The following is a 23959-nucleotide window of genomic DNA, read 5'->3' as shown; positions in this document are numbered from 1 at the left end:
GACCCCAGCAGCCAATCCCTTCCCTCAGACTGTGCTGCATTCATCTCTCTCTAGGACCCAGCAGCCCTGCTCTTACATGCTCCACTGCTTCCTGTCTGTCCAGGCTTCCAGCAGAGCGGTGCCCCCAGACCTAGTGGTGCCCTAGGCGGCTGCCTGTTCTGCCTATGGCTTAGGATGGCCCTGGTCTCAGTGGGTTACTCACAGGACTAAGAGCTGCATGATCAAGCCCCCTCAGATGCAAGCTTCAAGATAGAAAAATAGGGTCTGATTTCCCTTTTCACTTAAACTAATTTAACACTGCTGTAAGTAACTCCACTGAAGTTTGCATAGTTACTCCTGATTTTACACCACAGTAAGTGAGAGAAGACTCAAACCCATAACTTTTATACTAATGAACCTTAACAGTGAGACAGGGAAATATCAATATAGCAACACCTTGACAAATAGTCCTTGCCAGTTGTGAGGTTCTGAGCATGATTGGTTCTCATTGAAATTAATACAAATTTGGTTATTTAGCGGCCTCAAAGGTAGGGAAAATATATTTAGCTATCTATTAGCCTTATTTGAAATACAAGTTCAAACTATTACTATTAGGAAAAATATTCAAAAAAACTACTACACGGTATTCTTTTACTTCTGTCAAAAGAGTACCTAGTGTGCTATTGTAAAGGAAGATTTTGCAGTTTCTTTATTCATTGTTTTGTTATTAAAATTCACATGCTATTCCTGCTAATGTTCAGCCGCTGTCAGCCTTTCCATTAGAAATCTCTGTTTACAGAAGACTAGAACTGACCTGTAAATGCATCCTGGGCTAAAACTCAGAATAAAAAGGTGTCAGGCCAGGAGCAAATCTTATTTTATACATTGGGGAAAACAGTTCAGCAAAACACAGACACATTCTATTTGCTGTTGTCTTTTGATTCTCAGAGTTTTTATAACATTTAAAAAGAAAAAATGCCTTTTCCCTATTGGTCTCACTTTGTCTGCCTCTATCTCATTCAGGTGAATCCACAGTGTCTAGTTAAATACATTAATAATATTCTATAATAATAATTTACATGTGTATAACACTTTTTATCCTGAAGGGACCCAAAGTGCATTATACACTAGCTATATATGAGCTCTCTGAAATGCATTCACTTCTGGAGTGAACCATAGCACAACCTGCTGCACAACACTAAGGAGAAGAGAAATATGAGAACATTTACAAAAAGTGCTGTGGAATCTTTAATGCCCACAGAAAGCAGTATGTGTTTAACTTCAGATCTCGTCTGACAGAATAGTTGACTCCGCAGTTCATGCAACAATGCTAACAAAGAGCTCAGTCCTACAAAGACTTACGCTTGTGTGTAATTTTATTCATGTGAGTAGTCCAACTGAAGTCACCAATTTAAGTGAAAGGAGAATCTCACCCTATATTTCTCTCCTGATATTTGGGGTCACAAGGGCATTTTCATGTAACTCTCATCAGAGTAACACTTACCCATGACTTCATTGGGATCTAAGTTTCAATTTCTTATATTTGGAAAACAATTCACCATATTTCAACATTCACTCATAGTATCTTGGAGATAGCTTTTACTATCATGTCCTAAATTTTGAAATAGAACCCAAATTGCATATTTTTTTCTGAGCCCTTTCAAAAATATTTTTAGGACCTGTTATACTCACACATTCCTTATAATAAAATACATGTACATTTTTCTCAGCTAGATTCCTGTGATGGGATGGAATTAAAAACAAAAATTTTGCAGAACAGCCCCTTTCTTCTTTTCTGTCATTGTTTAATAAAGAATCCATAAAATCACCGTTTCTGACTTTTGATCTACATAATTATTGACACATTTTAGTGTAAAAATCACTTAATGTAAAAAGGCCTGCATAACTCTGGCATTAAATGCCTTATTTAAAACAGAGAAAGCAATCAATATTGTTGTTTTATATTTGTGTATAAAAGACAGTGTTCCTAAAGACCATCAACAGTATTCTTGCTTTTTTATTTTATTTATTTAATCCATATCCATTTTCAAATTTTTAATTTTATGCTTCCTTCTGGTGCTGATGCTGAGTTCAGCATTAGAAACATGACTTATTTCAGCTATCGTTTTCCCTTGGTTCTTCCTCATTTGCTGTTGCTCTCACAATGCAGGTGATATAACAGAATTTCCAGGTAAGGCTGTTTTGTGAGTTCTAGTCAACACAATTATGTAAAAGTTTCATGTTAACTGGTTGTATCTGTGTGAATTGCGGATACAAGTAAAAACATTTACAGACAGTTTATTTTGCATGAGGTTTTCCATGAGTGTTTTGTTGATCATTTAGAATTTGTCATATTTCAAGAACTACAGTAATTTTTCCCTATGTTTCATAAGTTATTACAAGCTTTTTTTTAAGTTGTGTGGTTCTTAATCTTTTAAAAAATGTTTTAATGCCCTGTTCTTGAACATTCTTATTTTACATTGAAGCCTTCACAAATTGAATTAATTCCATTTTAATGCATATCTTTGCATTAAGGTACAACTCCATCTATTCATGTATGGGATGCTATGAATAAGCAGACTCTTTCTATGCTGCGATGCTTCCATGCCAAAGGAGTCAACTATATTAACTTCAGTGCTACTGGCAAACTTCTGGTGTCAGTAGGAGTCGATCCAGAACATACTATCATTGTGTGGAGGTGGCAAGAAGGTAAATCTAGAGCCCTTAGCTCTTTATTATTTGCAATTATTTTCTTCGTCGGTCAAGACTTTGTGATTAGCCCCATGTGTGACACAGATAAATCAGACGACAACTCTTCTGTACTAAGTGGTCCACTCTATCTTCAATAAATTCATATAACTATCATCAAGGTGAAATTCAGCCTAGTATACAGGGATTACACAAGGGTATACATCGTATGTCAAGAAATCCAATAGATGTGGGAGAGGGCTCTGTTCTGTAATACAATTCCTGGTTTCAGCTTATCTAGCAGAGAAGAATGTGACTGCAGACTCTGTCAGTAATTAATAGAACCTCATTAGCGGTCCTTAAGTCAGGGAAGTTTTCATCAGATCTTCCAGTGCGAGATGTGGGAAATGGATCTCTTTGACACTTACTGCACAAGAAACTACTGGCCTCTGATCTTAACTCTAGGAGAAGACCACACACTAGGAATTATTGCTTCCTTCATTTGTTATGGAGGGAGGCTCCTGTTTGGTTTCCACCTGTACCCTTGATTAATGGTGCTCCAGAATGTCACAGTTCAAGGCAACTGCACCTGTATTTTTTTACATGGTCTAGCAAGGGCAACCAATTTAGGCTCCCAGGGCCTCAGCTTTCTTGGGCAGAGATCCATGTCTCTCTCCCTCCTGAGCAGGGGTTTTCTAAGTTGCATAGTTCCCTGCCTACGCTATGAGTTCCCTAGCAAGCCAGACTACCTAAAAAGGCCTGTGTCTGCACTTTGCTTTCTCTCCAGAGGCTAAAAACAGAATAATTGTCACAGCTGTAAGTTACCTCACAGTTAAACAAGCACATTTATTCTTAAAATGAAAGTTTTACAGATAAACGTTAACTGTAAAACTAAAAACAATAAACAAACCTGCATACATGCTAATAAGCTTACCAGAGATCACCCCCTGCTCCAGCAAGGGCTCTGGTAGGTGATCAGTTCTTCAAACCCCACACAGGGGTTTTCTGTGTTTACAAGTTCATAACAACATTTTGCTCAGAACAAGAACACTTATGCATAAGCTGGCCTTTAGACTGCTTGGGTCTTTGCTCTTCAGAGATTGAATCAGTCAGACAATGGTTCTCTCCTCAGGGCATCGCTTCAAACAAGGTTGGGTCCCAAAGCGGGAATTTGCATGCTCCTCCCTCCAGGTATTTCCTAGAACACCCATTTAACATTGTCCCAAAAGTTCCTTGTCTGGCGTATTGTTTAAAAAAATTATTCTTCTCCCCTCAGCAACCCCTCAGTTGCCAGCAAAAAATTGCAATTATCCAGCAGTTGCTAATAAGCAGACAGAAGATTTGTGGGGCTTTAGCCAGGAAAGGAAGTTCTGGGATATGCCTTCCCTGGCGGTAGCCCTGCAAGCCTGCCTGCAGTCAGGGCAGCAGCAGTGAGGGGGACCTGCAACCCAGTTGCTGGGACTTTCTACAGGAAGCAGGGGAGCTGGGGGCTCCATACTTCTCCCTATACTCTCTGGGGGTTGGGGCTCAGCACATCTTTTCTTTGGAGCAGCCTCCCCTTCCCTCCCTTCCTGGCAGGACACAGCTTGGAGAGATACTGTGCAGCTCCAGCATCTGGGCTGCTGTCCCCTCCATGCTACTGCCCTGCCCACAGCCTCCTCTCCCAGCCCACAGCCCTTTATTTCCTGTCCAGTCTCTGTGCATAGGCAGGTTTGTGGGGCTGCAGCCCCAGAAGGAAGCCTGCACCTATCTTCCAAAAAATGTTGTTAACAAGAGGCATGCCATTGCCAATATCCAAATCCCATTACCATTAAAGTCAATAGGACAAGATTGGTTTCCAGCAAAATGTTGCTATGAACTGGAAGTTGTCAATATCTTGACAACTTGTCAACTAAATAATAAGTTGTCAATAGTTGGTTGCTTTTAAGTGGAATCTACGGTAGTTCTTTGAAGCTTATAACACTTTTTAGGGTTTATATTGGCCAGCTCTCCTCCCTGGAGAAGTTACACACAATCCCACAATAATACATAAACTTTGTATTTATAATCCAATAGACTCCAAAGCTATTTAAACTTAATTCAATAAGATCTCACAATGACACTGCAGGAAATTGCTGTAGCTGTCAGACTGACAATGGTCAGTGATCTTAATGGCTCCATAAGGTTTAGTTTTCAACCCTGCAGTAAGTAGATCAGTGATAATTCCCATCAGGCTGAGAGTCTGTTTGTAATCACTCACAGCCAGGGCACTTCACTCAATCTGCCACTATTTTCCCCACTCCTGCATATCCATCCCTATGAGGTTCTTCTCCACAAGCCTGATATTAAAAAGTCTTTTCTTTGTATTTGGTATGGATTAAAACCCGTAAATCACAAAGTATAATTGCATTTGACTTATAGGCACTGCAGTCTTTAAAGGGGCCATGTCTCAAATGGTTCTGATTTTATTTTTTAGTGTTTTGACCTGGCATGCCTGCAGTTAGCAGTTCATAGCATGGCTCTTACTGTCAGAGGTAGAGTGACCCTTTAACTAGTGTTCTTCTTTGCGTACTGGTCCCTGTGCATGTGCTGCATGTGCCCAGAGCCAAAGATTTTTGAAAGTAGGATCCATTTGTCTGCACAACAACATTTCTTAAGTGTGGGTGTTGTAAAGGGTTAGCCAGGGACAAGGGGCTTGTAAGATGTATAAATTAAAATAAACTAAGCAATGGTGCAAGGTGAGTGCGTTTATTTCTTTTCCTGAACAGAGACTCATCTTTTGGTATCTGGGAAGTAGTGCCCTAAGCCATCCAGTAGTACTAGTCAACTTATTTTTATAAAAGTACATGGAAGATTAATTTTGCAAGTAACTTTAGCTTTATTTTTAATGTTTTCTTTATTTAAAACAGGGGCTAAAGTGGCTAGCAGAGGAGGACATCTGGAGAGAATATTTGTTGTAGAATTCCGCCCGGATTCAGATACTCAGTTTGTGTCTGTTGGGGTAAAACACATGAAGTTCTGGACACTAGCTGGCAGTGCTTTACTTTATAAAAAAGGAGTTGTTGGTTCCAGGGAAGATGCTAAAATGCAAACCATGCTTTCTGTTGCCTTCGGAGCTGTGAGTTCAAATTGCTTGTTATGAAATTTCAATATTTTTTTATTAAAACCCAAAAGTATCAATGCCAGTTTGGATGAAATTCACTCCAATGTGGGTGACCCATGCAAGGCTCTATGAACCCTTACTCCACACTTAAACCCTTAACTTGGGACTTTTAAATGGTGCTCAGAACATTGCGGGGGTCTTCTTGAACTACAATTTGTCCCATAATAAATGTCCTTTGGAATATTAGTGCTTACCTGGGACATCTTTTGATGTGTTTTTTATTTCCAATACCTAAATTATTTAACAGATGAGCAGTTAATTTAGAAAAATTAAATATTTTAATTTTGTGATGAGATTTTATAAAAAAAAAAATTCCCATGATGTTGTATGTGACATACTGTAGTGATCTAGCTTGTGATGACACTGTATAGTCCTTCCTGTGTGTTCATTAGGGAACAATTTAATGGCTGAATTTGATTTTAAGGGCACGCACAGATTGGCCTTAGCACTGAAAATGGAGTGTTAATGTGAGATCAAGATCTTATTCAGTCTCTGCCTCCTGCAGAAACCCCATGCAGATTATTCTTGCCAGGGACAGGCATAATCTATACAAGACACCAATGGTAACACTAAACCTACCCTTAAACTTCCATGCTAAACAACAGGGCCAAGGTTTTAAATACAGGTGCATAAAGGTAGGCTCCTAAATCCTCAGTTAGGTGCCCAATAAGCGTCCTTATTGTCAAACGTGCCTAGCACCCAACTACTCCCTTTGATTTCATGGAATTACAGAGTTGTAAAACTGGAATAATGCAGTGGAGAATAAGGCCCAAAACCACAGCTGTTGTAGACTATACTATTAATTATTTCTCATTACACAAGTTCCAAGGTGTAACCCCATTACTTGTCATCACGAAGTTATTTTCATACATGAAGGTCCACCTGCAGACAAGTCAAAACTGAGAATTATTAATCACTATTTATTCAGTAGAGAACAATAATCAACAAAAAGAAGCAATAATGTACTGTTAACTCAGTTCAACCTTTTCATTTGTATTTCTCATGGAGAGATTCCAACAGAAATTATATCTTCTATACACTGAGACCCACTTCCTGTAAAGGGGCATTGTTTACTGGGAGCACTGAACCTCAAGTACAGAATCCTATCCCCTCAGGTCAGTGGTCAACACCATGGAGACACCTGCCTGATTCCCCTACAGGATTCAGCCACCACCAGCTCTTCAGGACTGGCATAAGATTGGCCACTACCTAGAAAGCCAACTGTACTAATACAGCAGGCCACTGTGGCCCTATTTGGGTTACTGGGGTCCACTGTCTCAGTCTTTACCACACTTGACAAGAGGAAGAAGTCACTCTACCCTTCAGCATTGCTGGGCAGACTGCTGCCGCCAGAGAATCAGGAAGAACCAAATCAGGGCCAGAGTAACTCCAACACCCCCTATCACCACCTAAGACCTCTCATCTTCATCTTGTGACACAAGAACCAGTGTCTGATGACTTTAAATCATTTCAGTGGCAACTTGTGCATATCAGAGAACCCCCACAAGCTATTTGACATCCTGTTAGCTTCTGGTCAAGCCAGGATTGCCTTCCCCATAAATGAAGGACTGAGGTACCAAGTACCTTCAATGTGATTTGAAGACTTCTACACACACTCCAATTCCAGAGTCCTTAGTTGTGGACAGGAGAAGTCGAAGTGGAGCAAGAGTGCCCAAAGACAACTCAGCCTATTTAGGAGAAAATCATATTCTTCTGCTTCTCTTCATCTGGCTCACAGCCATGTCTAATTGGCTGAGTATGACTTCCTAAATTGGGACAGGGCAATCAGTTTGAACCCAGTGGAGGCACTGATACCAAAGATCCTGATGTCATGGACTCACAGATCGTGCCCACTCTTGGCCCCATGCAGTCCGTGTGGGGTGCCCCTTTCAGTGCGACAGCCCTTCTCGGGGGTCCACTCTCTCTCGGGGTCAGGCCCCTCCACCTCCAGGAGCTGCACCTTTCTGAGCCTTAGCACGTCTGTCTCTCGCCATGGGCCCCCTCAGGGAGTCCACGCTCTCTGGACCCCCCAGGCCTCCTCACCCCCAAAGGGGTTGATGCAACCCTGTTCTCTAGACCAGAGTGACTCTCAGCCAGCATAAAACAGGAGGGTTTATTGAGAGTTGAACACAGCACATGAAACTCTCAGGGCCTCAGGCCTGGCCTCCCTCAGCACAGCATATCCCAGTCCTTCTGCATCCAGGTGGGCTCTGCCTGCTTCCACTCGCCAGCCCCCGAGCCCCCCTGCTTCCCAGCTGGGCCTCCGATATCCCCGGCCCCAAGCCCCCTTTGTCCATTGTCTTCTCTCCAGGTGAACAGGGTCGTAAACAGGAAGACCTGGGTCTCCTCTCCTCTCAGCCCTCCTCTGGCTGGAACCAGCTGGTCAGGTCACCGGGGTCCTCTCTCTGCAGCCCATTGTCCCACTGGCCAGAACCGGCTGTGACTCCTGAGCTGGGTCTCCGGGTCACCAGGTCACCAGTCGCTGGGGTCTCCATCCTCCAGGCCATCAGCCAGGGTCCCGAGTCCCTCTCTGGTCCTCTGTAACAACAAACTCCCTCTCCCTTCACATTGTGTCAAGGTTCCTTCCCCACTCTGAACTTTAGGGTACAGATGTGGGGACCTGCATGGACACTTCTAAGCTTAATTACTAACTTAGATCTGGTATCACTGCCACCACCCCCAAGTACTCCCTTTTTCCCTGCGTAGTCCTGAGGGACTTCACCAATTCCCTGGTGAACACAGATCCAAACCCCTTGGATCTTAAAACAAGGAGAAATTAACCATTCCCTTTCTTTCCCCCCACCAATCCCTGGTGAGTCCAGATCCAATCCCTTTGGATCTAAAAAACAAGGAATAATCAATCAAGTATTAAGAAAAAAGGCTTTTAATTAAAGAAAAGAAAGGTAAAAGAAAACCCTCTGGGAGAGATTAGCATACCAGCTACTCTCACAGACAACAGATTCAAAACACAGAGGATGTTCCCCTGGGCACAAATTTAGTCACACAAAAAAAATACTCAAATACCCAATTTGATTCTACCTCAATTTGCATAAGACAGGCTACAAAGAAACAAATATAAACCTATTTATTCCTTTCTAAAACTTACTACTCTGATCAGAGGTTGGTTCCTTGATCTTTTTCACTCCGGCTGAAACCGAAACTCTCGAACAAAGGAAAAACTTCCCTCCTTTCTTTTGAAAATGTCTTATTCCCCCATTGGTTCCTCTGGTCAGGTGTTAACTAGGCTAGATGAACTTTTTAACCCTTTACAGGTAAAAGAGGCATTAACCCTTAACCATCTGTTTATGACACCTCATTAAACCAGTAACACCCAGGGACACTAAGTCCCACCCCCCTGTGCATGCAAACCACTAGAAAACACAGAAAACCCACAGAAAACCCCCCGCTTCATCACACCTGGACTCTACGCTGCTCCTGAAAAAAGGTGGCACTGGCATTCAATTCTCTCCAAGTCCACCTAGCAACAATACTGGCCTATCACACTCTAATACATAAGCACACAATCTTTTCACATCCAATGGTATCAAAGTTCTTTAAAGGCCTTCTTCAGACCCTGTGGTTTGACCCCCTGGTTCTTTGGTGGGACCTCAGTATCATTCTCATGAAGCTCGTGGATCCTCCGAACCACTGTCAGAAGGCTGTATGTACTACCTTACCATTCAGATGGTCTTCCTGGTGTCCAAAAGCTCAGAGAGTCAGTGAGCTCCAGGTTCTCTTACCAGACCACCTTACACATCCTTCTGTAAAAACATAGTGGTGATGAGACCACACCCCCAAGTTCATCCTTAAGATACTCTCAGACTTTCACCTAAACCAATGAATTACTGTGCAAGTCTCCTTCCCCAGCTGCACTCAATGCTGGGAGAGGAGAAATTACACATCCTAGATGTTTCCAAAGCTTGCTGTATTAAGGTAAGTACCTTAATGGGCCAAGCCATTTTGGCAGTCTCCCCCCAGCTCTTTGGCTCATCCAAAGACCAAGATATCTCATTGCAGAGAATCTCCTAGTGGATCACACAATGCATTTACACTTCTTCCTGGCACAGTCCACCAGAGCACAAGCTATGTGCATTGCCTGCTTCAGAAATATTCCAGTCTCTGAGCTCTGCAAGGTTACAGCATGAAGTACACTAACTCTTGTGAAACATTGTGCCTTTGATGTGGTGAACAGCGCAGATGTGACATTTGAGACAGTAGTACTTCAGTTATTCTCTGACTTATTCAACTGATACTCCTCCCTTCCACCATCCTGTAGTCATCTACAGTGGGGCCCACACTGACACACAGTTGATGAAGAAAGAATGGCTACTTACCTGGCAGTAACTATGTTTTTTGAGATGTTGTAGATATGAGTCTCACAACCTGACATCCATCCCCACTTTTTAGTCCTCATCTAACATGGGCTTTGAACTGCAAAGCAATTGAAGGAGAGTTGTGGCCACCTCACCCTTTATGCCCTCATGTGAGAACACAAGAAGACACCAGACAGAGAGTGAATGTGTGGCCCCAGTGGACACTGAAAATTTCTGTCTTGTACACACAAGGCACGTGCACACCTACAGAGAAATCCACATTGACTACAACATCTTGAAGAACCACAGATACTATAGAGTAAGCAATTGTTCTTTTCCAAAGTATGTGATTTTACTAACATACTATGGTTGTATCATAGCTGACTTTTCTGTGAGAAATACAGTGACAGGAAGAAAGTTTTAATTCAGTTTCCTAAAGAAACAATAAAAATGTTACTAATGATTTCTACAGTGAAGATTGTTTCTATTTGTTACAGAATAACCTTACTTTTACTGGTGCCATAAATGGAGATGTCTATGTGTGGAAGGATCACTTTCTGGTTAGACTGGTGGCAAAAGCTCATACAGGTCCAGTGTTTACAATGTACACAACTCTTCGAGATGGACTAATTGTAACTGGAGGGAAGGAAAGACCGTAAGATACACATCTTCCGGAAATACATTGTTTATGTTTGTGTCAGATTATTAGATGATTATTATTATTTATACAAAGCCCTAGATGTACACAGTGCTTCATGGATACAGACACTTCCCGATTTACACAAGCGTTCCATTTCGGAATGCCTTACTTAACTCAAATTTTGCATAAGTTGGAAATGTATCTCTGACCATTACGCACCCCCCCCCAAAAAAAATCCTCCTATTTCTAGCTTATGGAACTTTTTCCATAAACTCAGATTTGCGTACATTGTGTTTACGTAACTTGGGGAGCGTCTATATATAAAAAGCAGAGGTACCTGTCCCACTGAGCTAATAATCTAAATGTCACAATACGGAGAGAGGATGTGGGTCACAACAGTGGAATGGGGAGCAAGAGGAGCTGTAGTATAGCAGCAGACATAACTTCTGTGCAATCTCCCTTCTCTTTTTGTGGGGTTTCTGGCCTCCTGCATAGTAGAGGCTGACAGCAGCATTTTTGTCATAATTGTTAGGTTTACTCAAATCCCAGATTCTCTTCTGACCATTTCTTTATCTTTGATTTCCAAGATATTCTGTTTTCCAGAAGTCAAATATACTTTTTTCAGAACTGACCACTTTTACAGCCAATGCTATAGTGGTTTGAGATTAATTAACAGAGAGATTGTGGCAAGGCACCTTCTTGATCTGACCAGCCTCAGCTGTTTTTAGCCTTGGTGAGATGGGCTTGGAGTAAAACAGTCCCTCTTGGCTGCACAGGGGCTTCTCTTAGCCAGTGTTTTGGGCTTGTTTTTCTCCCTCCTGGGAGGGAATGCAGCCTCTCCTCCTGGAGAGGCTTGCTTACTTGCTGCTACTTGCCTACTGGTAGCTTGACTCCCTTCTCTCTGTCACCCCACTTCTCCCCACAGGAAGGGATAAGTTTAAAAAGGTCTCAGGCAGCCCTTAGTTGGACTCAGCTGATCCTAACTGATCTCATGTAACTCCCTCTCAGCTGATCCTAACTGAGCTTTGGTAACCACTTCTCAGCTGAACCTGACTGACCTGTAGTCACCCCTCCCCAGCTGATAGGGAAGAGGGCCTTTTAACCTTCTGGGTCTGTTTTTTCTTCTTTCCTTGCAGCCATTTGTCCTGATTTTATCACAAAACCTATTTTCCATTTACATCATGGTAGTGGTGGTAGCAGTACTAGCAGCACTGCTTTGGAAAATATGCAAAATGATAGTTTGATACTCATTTTCATTATTTCCTTGCCATAATACCGTAATGCACCTTCTTTAAATACAAGACAAGGAGATTATGCATACGTTTTGGTATTTAAACAATAATTTCTAAAAAGTACTACTTTAGCACTAAAATCTGCATATTTGATAAATTCCAGTCAGTGGGAAAGGAGAATTCCATATAATATCTGACAACTTGCTCTTTTTCAGGACAAAAGAAGGCGGTGCCATAAAATTGTGGGACCAGGAGATGAAGCGCTGCCGAGCATTTCAGCTTGAGACAGGACAGCTCATTGAGTGTGTGCGCTCAGTTTGTAGAGGAAAAGTGAGTGAGTCAACATGAAAAGTTTTATAATTTACTGCCTATTACTCTCATCATAAGAAGTCCCTATGTTATTCTTGATGTTGTTCTTGTTGCTTGGAGGAACAGGAAGAGAGCAAAGAGATGATAATCACTGAGGCCCCTCTAAGTTTATGTGCAAAAATTTTGCATATGCACCTAGCTCAGTTTGCATGCACTAATCTACCTGATTTTACATGCCCATTTGCACATCTAAATATGGGGTATAAATTCCAAAGGGATATATGAACGTTTTTAGAAGTCTGGCTAAAACTGTGCCTCTGTGAGCCAAATTCTGTGCTTAGATCAATGTATGTGGAACTTCAGAGAGATTCCTTTTAGAATATTAGGGTTGGAAGGGACCTCAGGAGGTCATCTAGTCCAATGCCTTGCTTAAAGCAGAACCAATCCCCAGACAGATTTTTGCCCCAGATCGCCTCCTCAAGGAGTGAACTCACAACTCTGGGTTTAGCAGGTCAATGTTCAAACCACTGAGTTATCCCTCCTGCTTCATGGGAGTTGCACATGCATCTGAGGGCAGAATTAGCTTTAGACTCTTATTTGGTCCTCAAGTGAAGTCAGTGGAACTACTCATATGCTTAAAATTAAGCAATGCTTTTGAGTACCTTGCTACATTTAGACCTTGAAGATTTAATATAATATTGATTCATGTGCATCAGCTCTTAAAAACAAATATTTTTGTTTTTGTATTTGTGTAATACATGGCAGAATATTTAGATGTAAATGATAGACAAAGAATACTATTTTAAAAGGTGAATTGCAACATTTGATTTAAACTGTATAATCCTGAAATGAGTAATAGAATACACTATAATCCTAAACATGTTAATTATAAATAGTTTTATATTTAATATAAAAAAAAAGTAAAAAGTTTTGTAACTCAGCCTGAATAGTTGATTTTTTTGTGCACCAGTAAAATGTAGACATTATGGTCCGACTTTTATGGTAATGAGCAAACAATTGCACATCTACATTTTTAGGCACAAACAGTACATGTCTAACAGCTATTGGCACATGCTGATACATAATGACATTGGCTCAATTTAACTTTGCATTATTGGACCCTAGGAATTCAGAATATTCTTGATCTTCTAAACATATTGTGTTAGTGAACTACAGTCAGAGGTTCAAATTCAGTGGCAATAATAATAACAATATTACTTAGCTTTAAATCATTAATAAGTAGGTCTCACTCTACTTTAATTTACCTCTTCTTACACTTTTCTTCCAACTCCTTGCAGTGTAAGTTAGACAACTTAGAGTACATTAAGTATAGGTAGAGCAGGTCTAAGAAAATCTAACTGAGCATAAGATTCCCTAATGATCATTTACATTGATTCCTTTGCACATTTCTGACAGTGTAAATGATCATAAATGAGAATCAGGCTCAAGCAAGTCTAAATTAGCCCAAAGAGGTCTAAATTACACCCCCTTACGTATCATTTCTGAATTTGACCTAAGTATTATAACCAACTGTTTTCAGTTAATGTCATTACCTGACAGTGGATGAGTATAGTTGACTGTGGAGGAGATACAGAGATTCAGTGGTAAAAGAATATAAGATAAAAATAATGAAAGATAAAGCATGTGGGAAACGGTGACATTTTTTCCAAATTGTGGATGAATGTTGTGTTCATGGCAGTCAAGGACTGTTAACATATGCGGGTGCTACAATTTATCGTGAAGTCTGCCACTGCATCCGAATCCTTCCAACATCACTGCTACTCCACTTCTGTGTCTCTCATGAGCAGAGTCTGCCAGTCATGCCAAATTGTATGTAAACTCTATAATCTGGGCAAAAAAAAACCCTAGGGATCTAAACCAGGATTTGAAAATTGGCCTCTGGAAATGAAAGACTAGTTCACTTAATATATTGTTTCAAGATGCTGAATGAAGCATAAATCAAGACTAGTTATAATAAGTTCTCTGTTACATATCTTATATTTCAATGTGTTGATACTATGTGCAGTATTTTGATAATCTGGTTCTCACCATATTTTGACTACAACAGGGCAAAATTTTAGTGGGAACCAAAGATGGGGAAATACTTGAAGTAGGAGAAAAAAATGCTGCTTCAAACCTGCTGATTGACAATCACATGGAAGGAGAGATTTGGGGTTTAGCAGCTCACCCCACAAAAGACATATTTATCACTGCAAGTAATGATGGAACAGCAAGAATCTGGGACCTCTGTGACAAAGTGAGTACCATTTAAACTAAGAAGCATGTCATCAGCAGCAGTATCATGTAATCAAGATTTTTTCCAACTGTGAGCTATGTGTTGCCCTCTGTTCATGTATGCAACTCTCTTTGAAGCATGCACATATACAGAGCACGTTTGTCCCTATATTTCCATGTTGTTCCCATATTAATCTGTAGTGTGAAAAGGTGAGTCTTTGGTGGTATGGTTCATTGCTGTTTCTAAAAGAAATCCATCTACATTTTGCTGAGATGTGCAGCTATTCGAAACTTCCCAGGCTTAAGAAGTGCTTTCTGTCATGTATGCACTGTAAAATGTATTTAAAAACACAATTTAGAAGATACAGAATGGCTTGGGTCAATGTTCTAATTGAATGCAAACAGCTAGGGTGCACAGAGTCAGCAGTGGGGAAAATACACACTGTGCCTTGAAAAATTGTGTTGAAAGTGCTCCAAAACTCCCTGTCTGCAAACATAATACCTTCTTCCACCACCACTTAAGTTCTGTAGCCCCCAGAGCTGTATCTTAGTCTTAAATTTGCATTAATTATCTGGTTGGACCTGCATTATGTCTTCACTACAGACTTCTGCTAGCATAGTTACGTCTGTCAGGTATGTGAAGAGATGCGATCCCCGAACAACAAAGCTGTGCTGGCAGAAGTTCCTAGTGTAAATTCAGTTATACCAGCAAAGCTCACACTTTTACCATTATAGCTTGTTTGGCTTGGGTATCTATGTGGAATAAAATAATAAAAACACTCCTTTATTGGAATAATTTGCATCCAAACTACCTGACAGTGGCTCAAAAATAGTATGGACCATTTTTTAATATCAGCTACATTTAATATAAACACAGTAAGGTAAGTGAAGAAGTAGGAACATTAGTGGCATTAATTGGTTTAACAAATCAAAATAACTTCATATTTAATAGTTAAATAAATTATTCAAATTAGTATTTAAACCCATATAGAAATTGATTTTACAGCCTTTTTTGCTGGGCTATCTCCATGTAATGAGTTCAGTGCAAGAAGACTGGAAGCACTGAAATGTCCATTTTAATCAAAGCCTTACTTTCAAATTTATTTTGCAATGTCTATCTGGTGAGAAGTGACTTACTATGTGAAATTTCAGACTGTCATTTTGAGGAAACTATACAATTTTCTTTTAAGTAAGTGTCTTTTTGTTCTCTTATAGATAGCTTTGCTTAAAAGAGACTTATTATAGTTTTCTGCAGAGAAAAAACTAGTAAGAAATCATTGTTTTTGTTGATATAGAAACTGCTGAATAAAGTGAATTTAGGCCATGCTGCAAGATGTGCTGCATATAGTCCTGATGGTGAGATGGTAGCTATTGGAATGAAGAATGGAGAATTTGTCATCTTACTTGTAAACAGTCTTAAAGTTTGGGGCAAAAAACGAGACCGGAAATCAGCTATTCAGGATATCAGGTACATCAGAAATTCAGTTGAAATAGGACAATATGGCCTTAAACCCGCAGTCCTTATTTAGGGTCATTTCCTGATTGAACTAGGATGGATTCTCTTTAAATGAAGTCTTTTTAAATCAAGATTGGAGGACTTCCATAACTCAGATAAAGGTTATGGACCTACTATAGGAATGGGTGGCTGAAGTTGTGTGGCCAGTGCTCTACAGAAGGTCAGACTAGGTGATCATGATGGCCCTTTCAGGCTTAAAGTCTAGGAGTCTAATCTCCACCTGAATACAGCTAGTAATCTTTGCATATTAGACTTTTAATAAGATGAGTTACGTTACAATATCACCACATAGCACTGGGAAATCCCATATCTCAGCCTCAAAGGATAAATGATAAATGATACTTTGCCCATATTGTTAGGCACTTTATAATAATGAAATATTAACAATTCTTAACTACAAATGCTTCAAGCATCAGTGTTTCTTTCTGATTCAACATAAGTGGTGAGGTTTGGTCTGGATCAGAACTTGTTATTGTTTGTCAGTCTTTTCTTAGAAAAGATTGAACTTTTGTACCATAAGAACAGTGGCTCAAAGCAAATGAAAATCTTAACAAATACATCAATACAGCAAATTATATCCCTGCTTCATGATTTGTTGTCTAGAATCAGCCCTGATAACAGATTTTTAGCTGTTGGCTCACAAGAACATACTGTCGATTTTTATGACCTCACCCAAGGCACAACCTTAAACCGGATAGGCTACTGCAAAGACATTCCAAGTTTTGTCATTCAGATGGATTTTTCAGCAGACAGCAGATATATTCAGGTATGTTTTAGGTATTCATGCAGTTGTTTAGAGTTCCTCTCATCAATTGATCATCAAACACTTAAAGGAACAAAATTAAGCATGTAAAAAGCCTTCCAAAAGTCTGGCCTTAAGCATAGGATTAAAGTGGGGAGGGATAGCTCAGTGGTTTGAGCATTGGTCTGCTAAACCCAGGCTTATGAGTTCAATCTGGGGGGAGCATTTAGGGAACTGGGGTAAAAATCTGTCTGGGGATTGGTCCTGCTTTGAGCAGGGAGTTGAACTATATGACCTCCCGAGGTCCCTTCCAACCCTGATATTTTGTGATCTAAAGAGCTCTGTTCATCCACAAACATCCCCTAAATTTATCAGTTGTCCCAAAAAACAAGTACAAGCCTTGCTATGAAATGATCTGTGAGTTCAAAGAGCATTTTGGGGTACTGGCATGCAAGTGAGTATAACCAGCATCCCAATTTTCATCAAAATGCCTGTATTCAAAACTGCAATAACAAATAGCTTTTGGGCTGGAGTTAAGGATTAATGAATCTAGGAATTTGTAACTACAGTTATATATTACCCTATTAGGACTTATCAGTATAGTAGAATTACCTGGCCTCATGAAGGTAAAAGCTAGGTCTAGAGTACAGGCACACACAGTAATGGTAGAACAGTAAACATGGGTACATTTGTGACAGATTGGCCCCCCTGGGATGTCACCCTGGTGTGCTGGAATGCCAGAGTCAGACTGTTCTGCCAGTCTGAATCCCCTTTACCTGGCCTTCCTGGGTTAGGATCCCAGCCTTTTACAGCCAAGCACACAGGCAGGGCCACACCTACCTGCACAGAGAGACAGAGATCTGCTCTGGGAAGGCTCAGCTTAAGGGGCTTGCCACAGCACCCAGATGTTCACCCCCCTACTTCGAGTACAAACCCAAAATGATATGAAATTCACCTCTTCCGTTAATGTGGAGGAGGGTGTACACAACTTCCTGTTCCTTCCCTTTAGTTAGAAATCACATAAACTGAGTTATATTATAAACCAGAAATAAATGTAACTATAACAGGTGTATTTTAACTAGTTAAGGAGATAGCTGACAGAACAAAGCAGATTACTAAGAAAAATAAAACAGCATGCAAACTAAGCTTAATACTCTAAAGAAACTGGTTACATCTAAGTTCTCATCCTAAATGTGGTTCTAATAATCTTCACAGGCCAGACACCCTTACAGCCTGGGTTCAGTTCTTTCCCCCGGTACAGTCTTAATAGTTTCCAGCGGTCATCTTGGGTGGGGAAGCAGGGGAGCTCTCACAACCAGGATTACCTCACTCCCCACCCTTAAATAGGATTAGCATAAGGCGGGCATCTGTTGTTTCCTAGCTTGGCCCCCGCCCCCATCCCCACCCCCCACCTTCCCTTACAGTGGAAAGTTACAAGAAGTCCCATGTAATGTTTTAGTATCAGGTAACAATACCACCTGACTCTGTAGAGCCCCTGTAGCCATTCTTCACAGGCTGACCCACACGTTCACAGGAAGACAAAAGCTCTTTTACAGTCCATTGTCTCTTGCTGCTGGGCCATCAGCGCTGCCTGGCTGTAGTTGTGTACCCCCTCTTCCACATTGAGGGAAGGGGCGAATTTCATAATACATCTTTGGGTCTGTACTCCAAGGGAGGTGGACATCTGAGTGCTGGAGCAAGTCCCTTAAGCTGAGTCTTCCCAGAGCTGATCTGCAGCTGGGTGTGACCCTGCCTCTGTGTGTGTTAGAGGATGTTTTAAGAGCCTGGCTCAGCAAGTCAGGTTAAAGAGGTCCCATGCTGGCAGAACAGGTAGACTCAGGGGTATCTCAGCACACAAGGTGACATCCCAGGGTGTGTGTGTCCAACCTGTCACAACATTCTTTCACTATTGTGTTCTGAAAAGTTTACAGAAAAAGGCTGGTCACACACACAAGTACTCTGTACCCTTAGGGCTCAAATATGCCTTTAGAGCACTGATCATCATCAAAGATGTTGTGCAACAATGATCTGCATGAGGTAGTGTGCATGACATCTTTTGAAGCTCCCAAATGTGTGTGTGGAGCATACCTGTTGCTACTCCTTTTAAGGGGGAGGTACAGCATGTGCTCTTCTCCACAGCTGGGCAGTGATGCTATCCAAGGTAAGGGGAGTGGGGGCAGATCCTTGTCTTTCATAAATGTCATTGCCCCTTTGGAATCACAAAAGGAGTAGTAGTCCTTGCACAAGGACTGCAAGAGTGGCTAGGTCTTGCAAGGGGACTCAGGGAATGGGGAATTTGTTTTTCCTTCCACTGCTTCAAGGGGCCAGCAATGTTTTGACCTATAAATTTTGTTATGGAAGCTGAGAGTATAAAGCCTTCTCTTTACTCTCAAATACTGTATGAAAAATGCCATCTCTCTAAGACTGAGCCTAGTGCAATATCATGACATAGCAAGAGGATCTGCTAGCAACAAGTAGCTATGCAAAAGCTCTCTATTAGTTAGAAGCAAAGTAAGTTTCACAGTTTTAGTACCATAGCAGTTTCCCTTGTGTTCTCAGAGCTGTTGAATGATCAGATCATACTGATAATCCACTGCTGGTGAATAATCTCACAATCAGATTAGTGCAGATAATATACAGTATCTCACATATTTTTGTCCAAGTCAACAGTACTAAAGTACATGAACCCAAATGGTTCATGTTTTCCTTCCAAGGTGTCTTTGATGCTGCCAACTTTGACAGGAAGATGTGAGATAGTACAGCTAATAATCTGATTGAGAGATTATTCATCAGCAATGGATTATTAGTATGAGCTGATCATTCAACAGCCAAATCGTTAGTTCATATTGTAAATTTGTTGTGATTAGCTTATATTGTATATAACTCAATTACAAAAGCCCAAGGAAAGCTATAAACTTAGACTAAACAATAAACTATATTGTCCCTCTGGAAACCATTACTGTTAAGAAATAAATTTTTAATTTTTAAATATTGAAATAACTTTTCTATAAATGTATTTTGATGTTAATATACTCTTTCTACATTCAGGTATCAACCGGTGCCTATAAACGTCAGGTTCATGAGGTACCACTGGGAAAGCAAGTGGTAGATGCCACACTAATAGAAAAGATCACATGGGCCACATGGACAAGGTGATGAAATGTCTAAAAACCAAATAACTTGTTTTTACAAGCAACTGATTGTGCATGACTCTGTACTACAGAAATAGGATAAGGGAAGGCACTGTTATGAGAGTGCAGCTAGTGCTGGGATTCACAGAGTTTTGGCCTCTTTTAGATTTGCAAAACTATTATATGAAGAACACTAGCTCTTTTGCTTTTCTGAGGCCCTGTCTGCACTATACTTTTAGAATGAATTTATAACTAATTGGTGTCACAGTTGCCTCCATACATGGTTTGTACTCACACACCCAATGTGGCTGGTACTCAGGATTATCCCCTACCCACATCTGTGTAATCACTCTTGACCAGTCCCTTTACTCCCAGCCAGCTGAGCTGCCTGATATGCCAGAATGCATTGCTTTATGCATTGCTGGTGCTACTTTGTGTGTAGCCCTTCAGTCACTCTTTCCCTTGCTGAGGCACTCTGCAGTCACTTCCCACATTTTACCAGAATGCACCAATACATACACAGTTAGGCAGCATGGTAGATGTGGCTAGAAAGACAGCAGGGCTGACATGGTCATGTTATGAAAAAGCAGTTGCATGGCCGCTACTTAAATGTGGTTATTATAACTGAGTTACAACATGTTTAAAAATACATGGCTGTACGCTTAGTGTAGACAGAGCTGTAATGTCTGGTGAACAGCGCGGCCAGTTTACCCTCGATGGCTTTTTAATTACAGTGTAGTTTAAAACGGTAATGAATAATGAACTATACTAATGCCATTGGTACAGGCATTAATCGGAAGATCTGCCAGTATCCAGTGAGATGACAATAAACACAAGCTTAGCTCTTAGGGAACAAGTGTAGGATTGAATAACACATGCTCTCTTACAGCTTTGTTATCAAGCAAACACAAGACTGCAATGTAATTATTATGGCCTATTCTGTCAGAGAATGTAGGAGAGGGTGCATTTGACAGCTGATACGTAGGCAAACATTCTAAGTGAGGGAAAAACAGCTATTTTAAGCAACACTCTAGATACAAACAATAATCCCCTCCCTTGAGTAGCTAGGGCCCAGGAAAGGAGACTACTAGGAGGCATCACTGCTATAAAATTTCAGTGTGAGTGGGAGCATACATGTGGGGGAAAGGAAGCGTGTCTCACTGCGGCAGGATGTATTTATATCTCACATGAGGGGGGCTGGTGCCTCATGAGGGGTGAGTTTGTGCATCTTGAGGGGACTTGTGTTATGGTCTAGGGCATGAGGGAAAATGAGCACATGGGGTGCTCTCTCTATCCCATGAAGATGCATTTGGGTGCAATAATGCACAAGGACAAGGTGAATCCCTAGGGAAAGCACCCACCATTGTCCTACTGTAAAGCCAACCATTATGCCCATAACACTGGTCCAGAGGAGCCAGTGGCCCATGCTTCTTCATAACTATATTCTTTTTTTATGTTTTGGAGCAGCATTCTTGGAGATGAAGTCATTGGGATTTGGCCAAGAAATGCTGATAAAGCAGATGTCAACTGTGCGTGTGTGACCCATGCTGCTTTAAATATAGTGACAGGAGATGATTTTGGTCTAGTGAAACTTTTTGACTTTCCATGTACAGAAAAATTTGTAAGTGTACATTTTAGCTTTTATTTTACTCTAAGATGCTAAGTTTTGTGTTTACCCAGTTTTACAACAGCCTGAAGGCAAAGAAGTGCCAGTAAGTTAGAAGTGTATTACACTAAATGAAATGTGTATTTTCACATACTTGCAAAAGAACATAGGGTTTGTTTGGTTTTAACAGCTGTAATAGTTTGTTTATTGTCTGCAATATTCTGTCTTCTTTCTAATAGGCAAAACACAAGCGTTATTTTGGTCACTCTGCTCATGTTACCAACATATGCTTTTCTCATGATGACAAGTATGTTATAAGTACAGGAGGAGATGACTGCAGGTAACTCCTTCTTTTACTAATCAAGAATTTTGTAACCAGGTATGGTCCACCCCCATTGTAACACTGTGTTCAGCATCTTCTCACAGCATCCAAAATCCATTTACGTAGGAACACGAAGACTAGGTTAAAACACTCTCAGTACTTGGCTATCAAGGCCGTCACGCTCAACAAACATAGGTCAGAAAATTTAACACGTTTTAAAGAAAAATAATATGAATGACAACCTCAGAGATCACAAACCAGGATACAAAGTTATAAGGAACAGCAAACCTCATGCTTTGGCTTTAAACTAACCATGACGGGGTAGAGTCCCAAAGGCACTGTCATTCCCAAAATCCCTGCTCAGCTGCCCCTTACCCTAGAGCAGTGGGCCCAAACTGTGGGGCACACCCACCCTAGAGGAGTGCAGAGGAACATTGGGGAGGGACACAGCAAGGCCTAGGCCAGCCCCCACAGGGGGGTCCAGGAGGGAGAACCACCCATTCCCGCTCCAACCCCAGCTTTGCCAGAGACCCGGCTGCGGCCCCGGCTCTCAGCTGTAGCACCACTCCCGGCCCCAGTCTTGACCCCTAAGCATGGCCCAGCCACAGCTTCCACTCTCAGCCCTGCTCCTAGCCTCAGCCCCTGGCCGTGGCTCCACTCCCAGCTCCTGCTTTGGCCCCCCGACTGTGGCCCAGCCATAGTATCTGCTCCCGGGCCCGCTCCCAGCTCCATTCCCAGCTGTGGCTCCATTCCCGGCCCCATACCCACACCCAGCTGCGACGCCCCCACCCCTAGCCTTAGCCCCCTTGCCCTTCTGCCCCTGGGAGCTACACCCATGAAAATCTTGGGGACCACTGCCCTAGAGGCACCTGAAGTCCCTAGAGGCATACATCTCTGATGGAAAAGACCCCAAAGCACCCACCCAAAATTCAGCAGTTAAGTCCAGACACCACCCAGCAGCTTGGAACCAAAATCCCAGCAGGAGTCATGCTTAAAGCACATTCTAAGCCCCCATAAGCTGGCAAGGAGGCACTCTTCCTTATAACCTTTAGTCCATGGTTAGAGCACTCATGTGGGGTGTGGGTAGGTGACCAGATGTCCCACTTTTATAGGGACAGGTCCAAGATTTGGGACTTTGTCTTATGTAGGTACCTGTTACCCCCCACCCACCCCATCCCGATTTTTCACCCTTGCTATCTGGTTACCTAGGTGTGGGAGACCAAGATTCAATTCTCCCCTCTGCCTGAGGGTAAGAAGGGAGTTGAATTTAGGTTTCTCACCTGGAGGGGAGTGCCCTACTCTAGACTATAGAGCCACTCTGCTGGCCCAATGCCTATATGATTATTCATTTAATAATTTATCCACAGTGGAACAGCTCCAACAGGAGAAATTGAGAGTGACCCACCCCAGCATATCCTATAGCTCAGGGTCTAAGACATACTCCTGAGAGGTGGGAGACCCAAAATCCTTCTCCACGTTAGCAGGAGAGGAACTGAACACACATCTCCCACATCAGTGTCCTAGCCTCTGGACTAAAGTGTAAAAGAGGGTGGGGGCATAATGCAGCAGCAGCATTTCTTCCAAAATAAACACTTTCAGTACCTAACTCCAGGATAGGGGCCCCAGTTGTGAATCCTGGGCAGAGTCTCCCAAAGGGTCTCCCTTCGGCCCAGTACAATGCGAGGATACACTCAGGAACTCTTAGAGCAAGCCAGCAGGTTCCACAGGGCCAGTTAGTATGTGACCCACTGGTCAGCCGTAGTATTTACACCTGGCTTGTGTACATTAATGCACCATGTAGACAAGCCCTTAGGCTTAGGTTACACCCTCCTCATTAGCTTTGGTGTCTTCCCACTCATCTTGTTGGCTTAGGCCTATTCTCAGCTGCCTAATCCACCCCAATCAATGTATAGGACGTTGGGCACTCAGGTGGGAGACGGGTTGAAGTCTCGGCTCTGAATCAGGCAGAGGATGGATCGGAGGTTATATAGCCCAGAGGCAGGAAAGCACTGGTCTATAAGTGGGGCTCCTATTAAGTATAATGCATAGGATTATTAGTAATAATCCTCAAAAAACAGGTAAGCAGAAATGCAAGAAAACTCCA

The 23959-nt window shown here is 41.7% G+C and overlaps 2 protein-coding genes across 4 annotated transcripts in view; both read left to right on the top strand.

The window, feature by feature from the left end:
• The window catches only part of RPS27A (ribosomal protein S27a), a 391102-nt gene that overhangs the window by 141509 nt on the left and 225634 nt on the right, over positions 1 to 23959 (top strand). The window lies entirely within an intron of this gene.
• The window catches only part of EML6 (EMAP like 6), a 371399-nt gene that overhangs the window by 344980 nt on the left and 2460 nt on the right, over positions 1 to 23959 (top strand). For all 3 annotated transcript variants that reach the window (XM_050951702.1, XM_050951703.1, XM_050951704.1), the window contains 10 exons: positions 2515 to 2688; positions 5556 to 5764; positions 10620 to 10777; positions 12210 to 12324; positions 14372 to 14560; positions 15834 to 16006; positions 16658 to 16820; positions 19845 to 19948; positions 21395 to 21548; positions 21773 to 21873. In XM_050951702.1, coding sequence (XP_050807659.1) covers positions 2515 to 2688; positions 5556 to 5764; positions 10620 to 10777; positions 12210 to 12324; positions 14372 to 14560; positions 15834 to 16006; positions 16658 to 16820; positions 19845 to 19948; positions 21395 to 21548; positions 21773 to 21873 — 1540 coding nt within the window. The remainder of the gene's footprint in view (positions 1 to 2514; positions 2689 to 5555; positions 5765 to 10619; positions 10778 to 12209; positions 12325 to 14371; positions 14561 to 15833; positions 16007 to 16657; positions 16821 to 19844; positions 19949 to 21394; positions 21549 to 21772; positions 21874 to 23959) is intronic.

This window comes from Gopherus flavomarginatus, chromosome 4 (assembly GCF_025201925.1).
Source record: "Gopherus flavomarginatus isolate rGopFla2 chromosome 4, rGopFla2.mat.asm, whole genome shotgun sequence".
In the NCBI taxonomy this organism is placed as follows: domain Eukaryota; kingdom Metazoa; phylum Chordata; order Testudines; family Testudinidae; genus Gopherus; species Gopherus flavomarginatus.
Note: the sequence above shows the minus strand (reverse complement) of the source record. Positions and strands in the feature narration are given on the sequence as shown.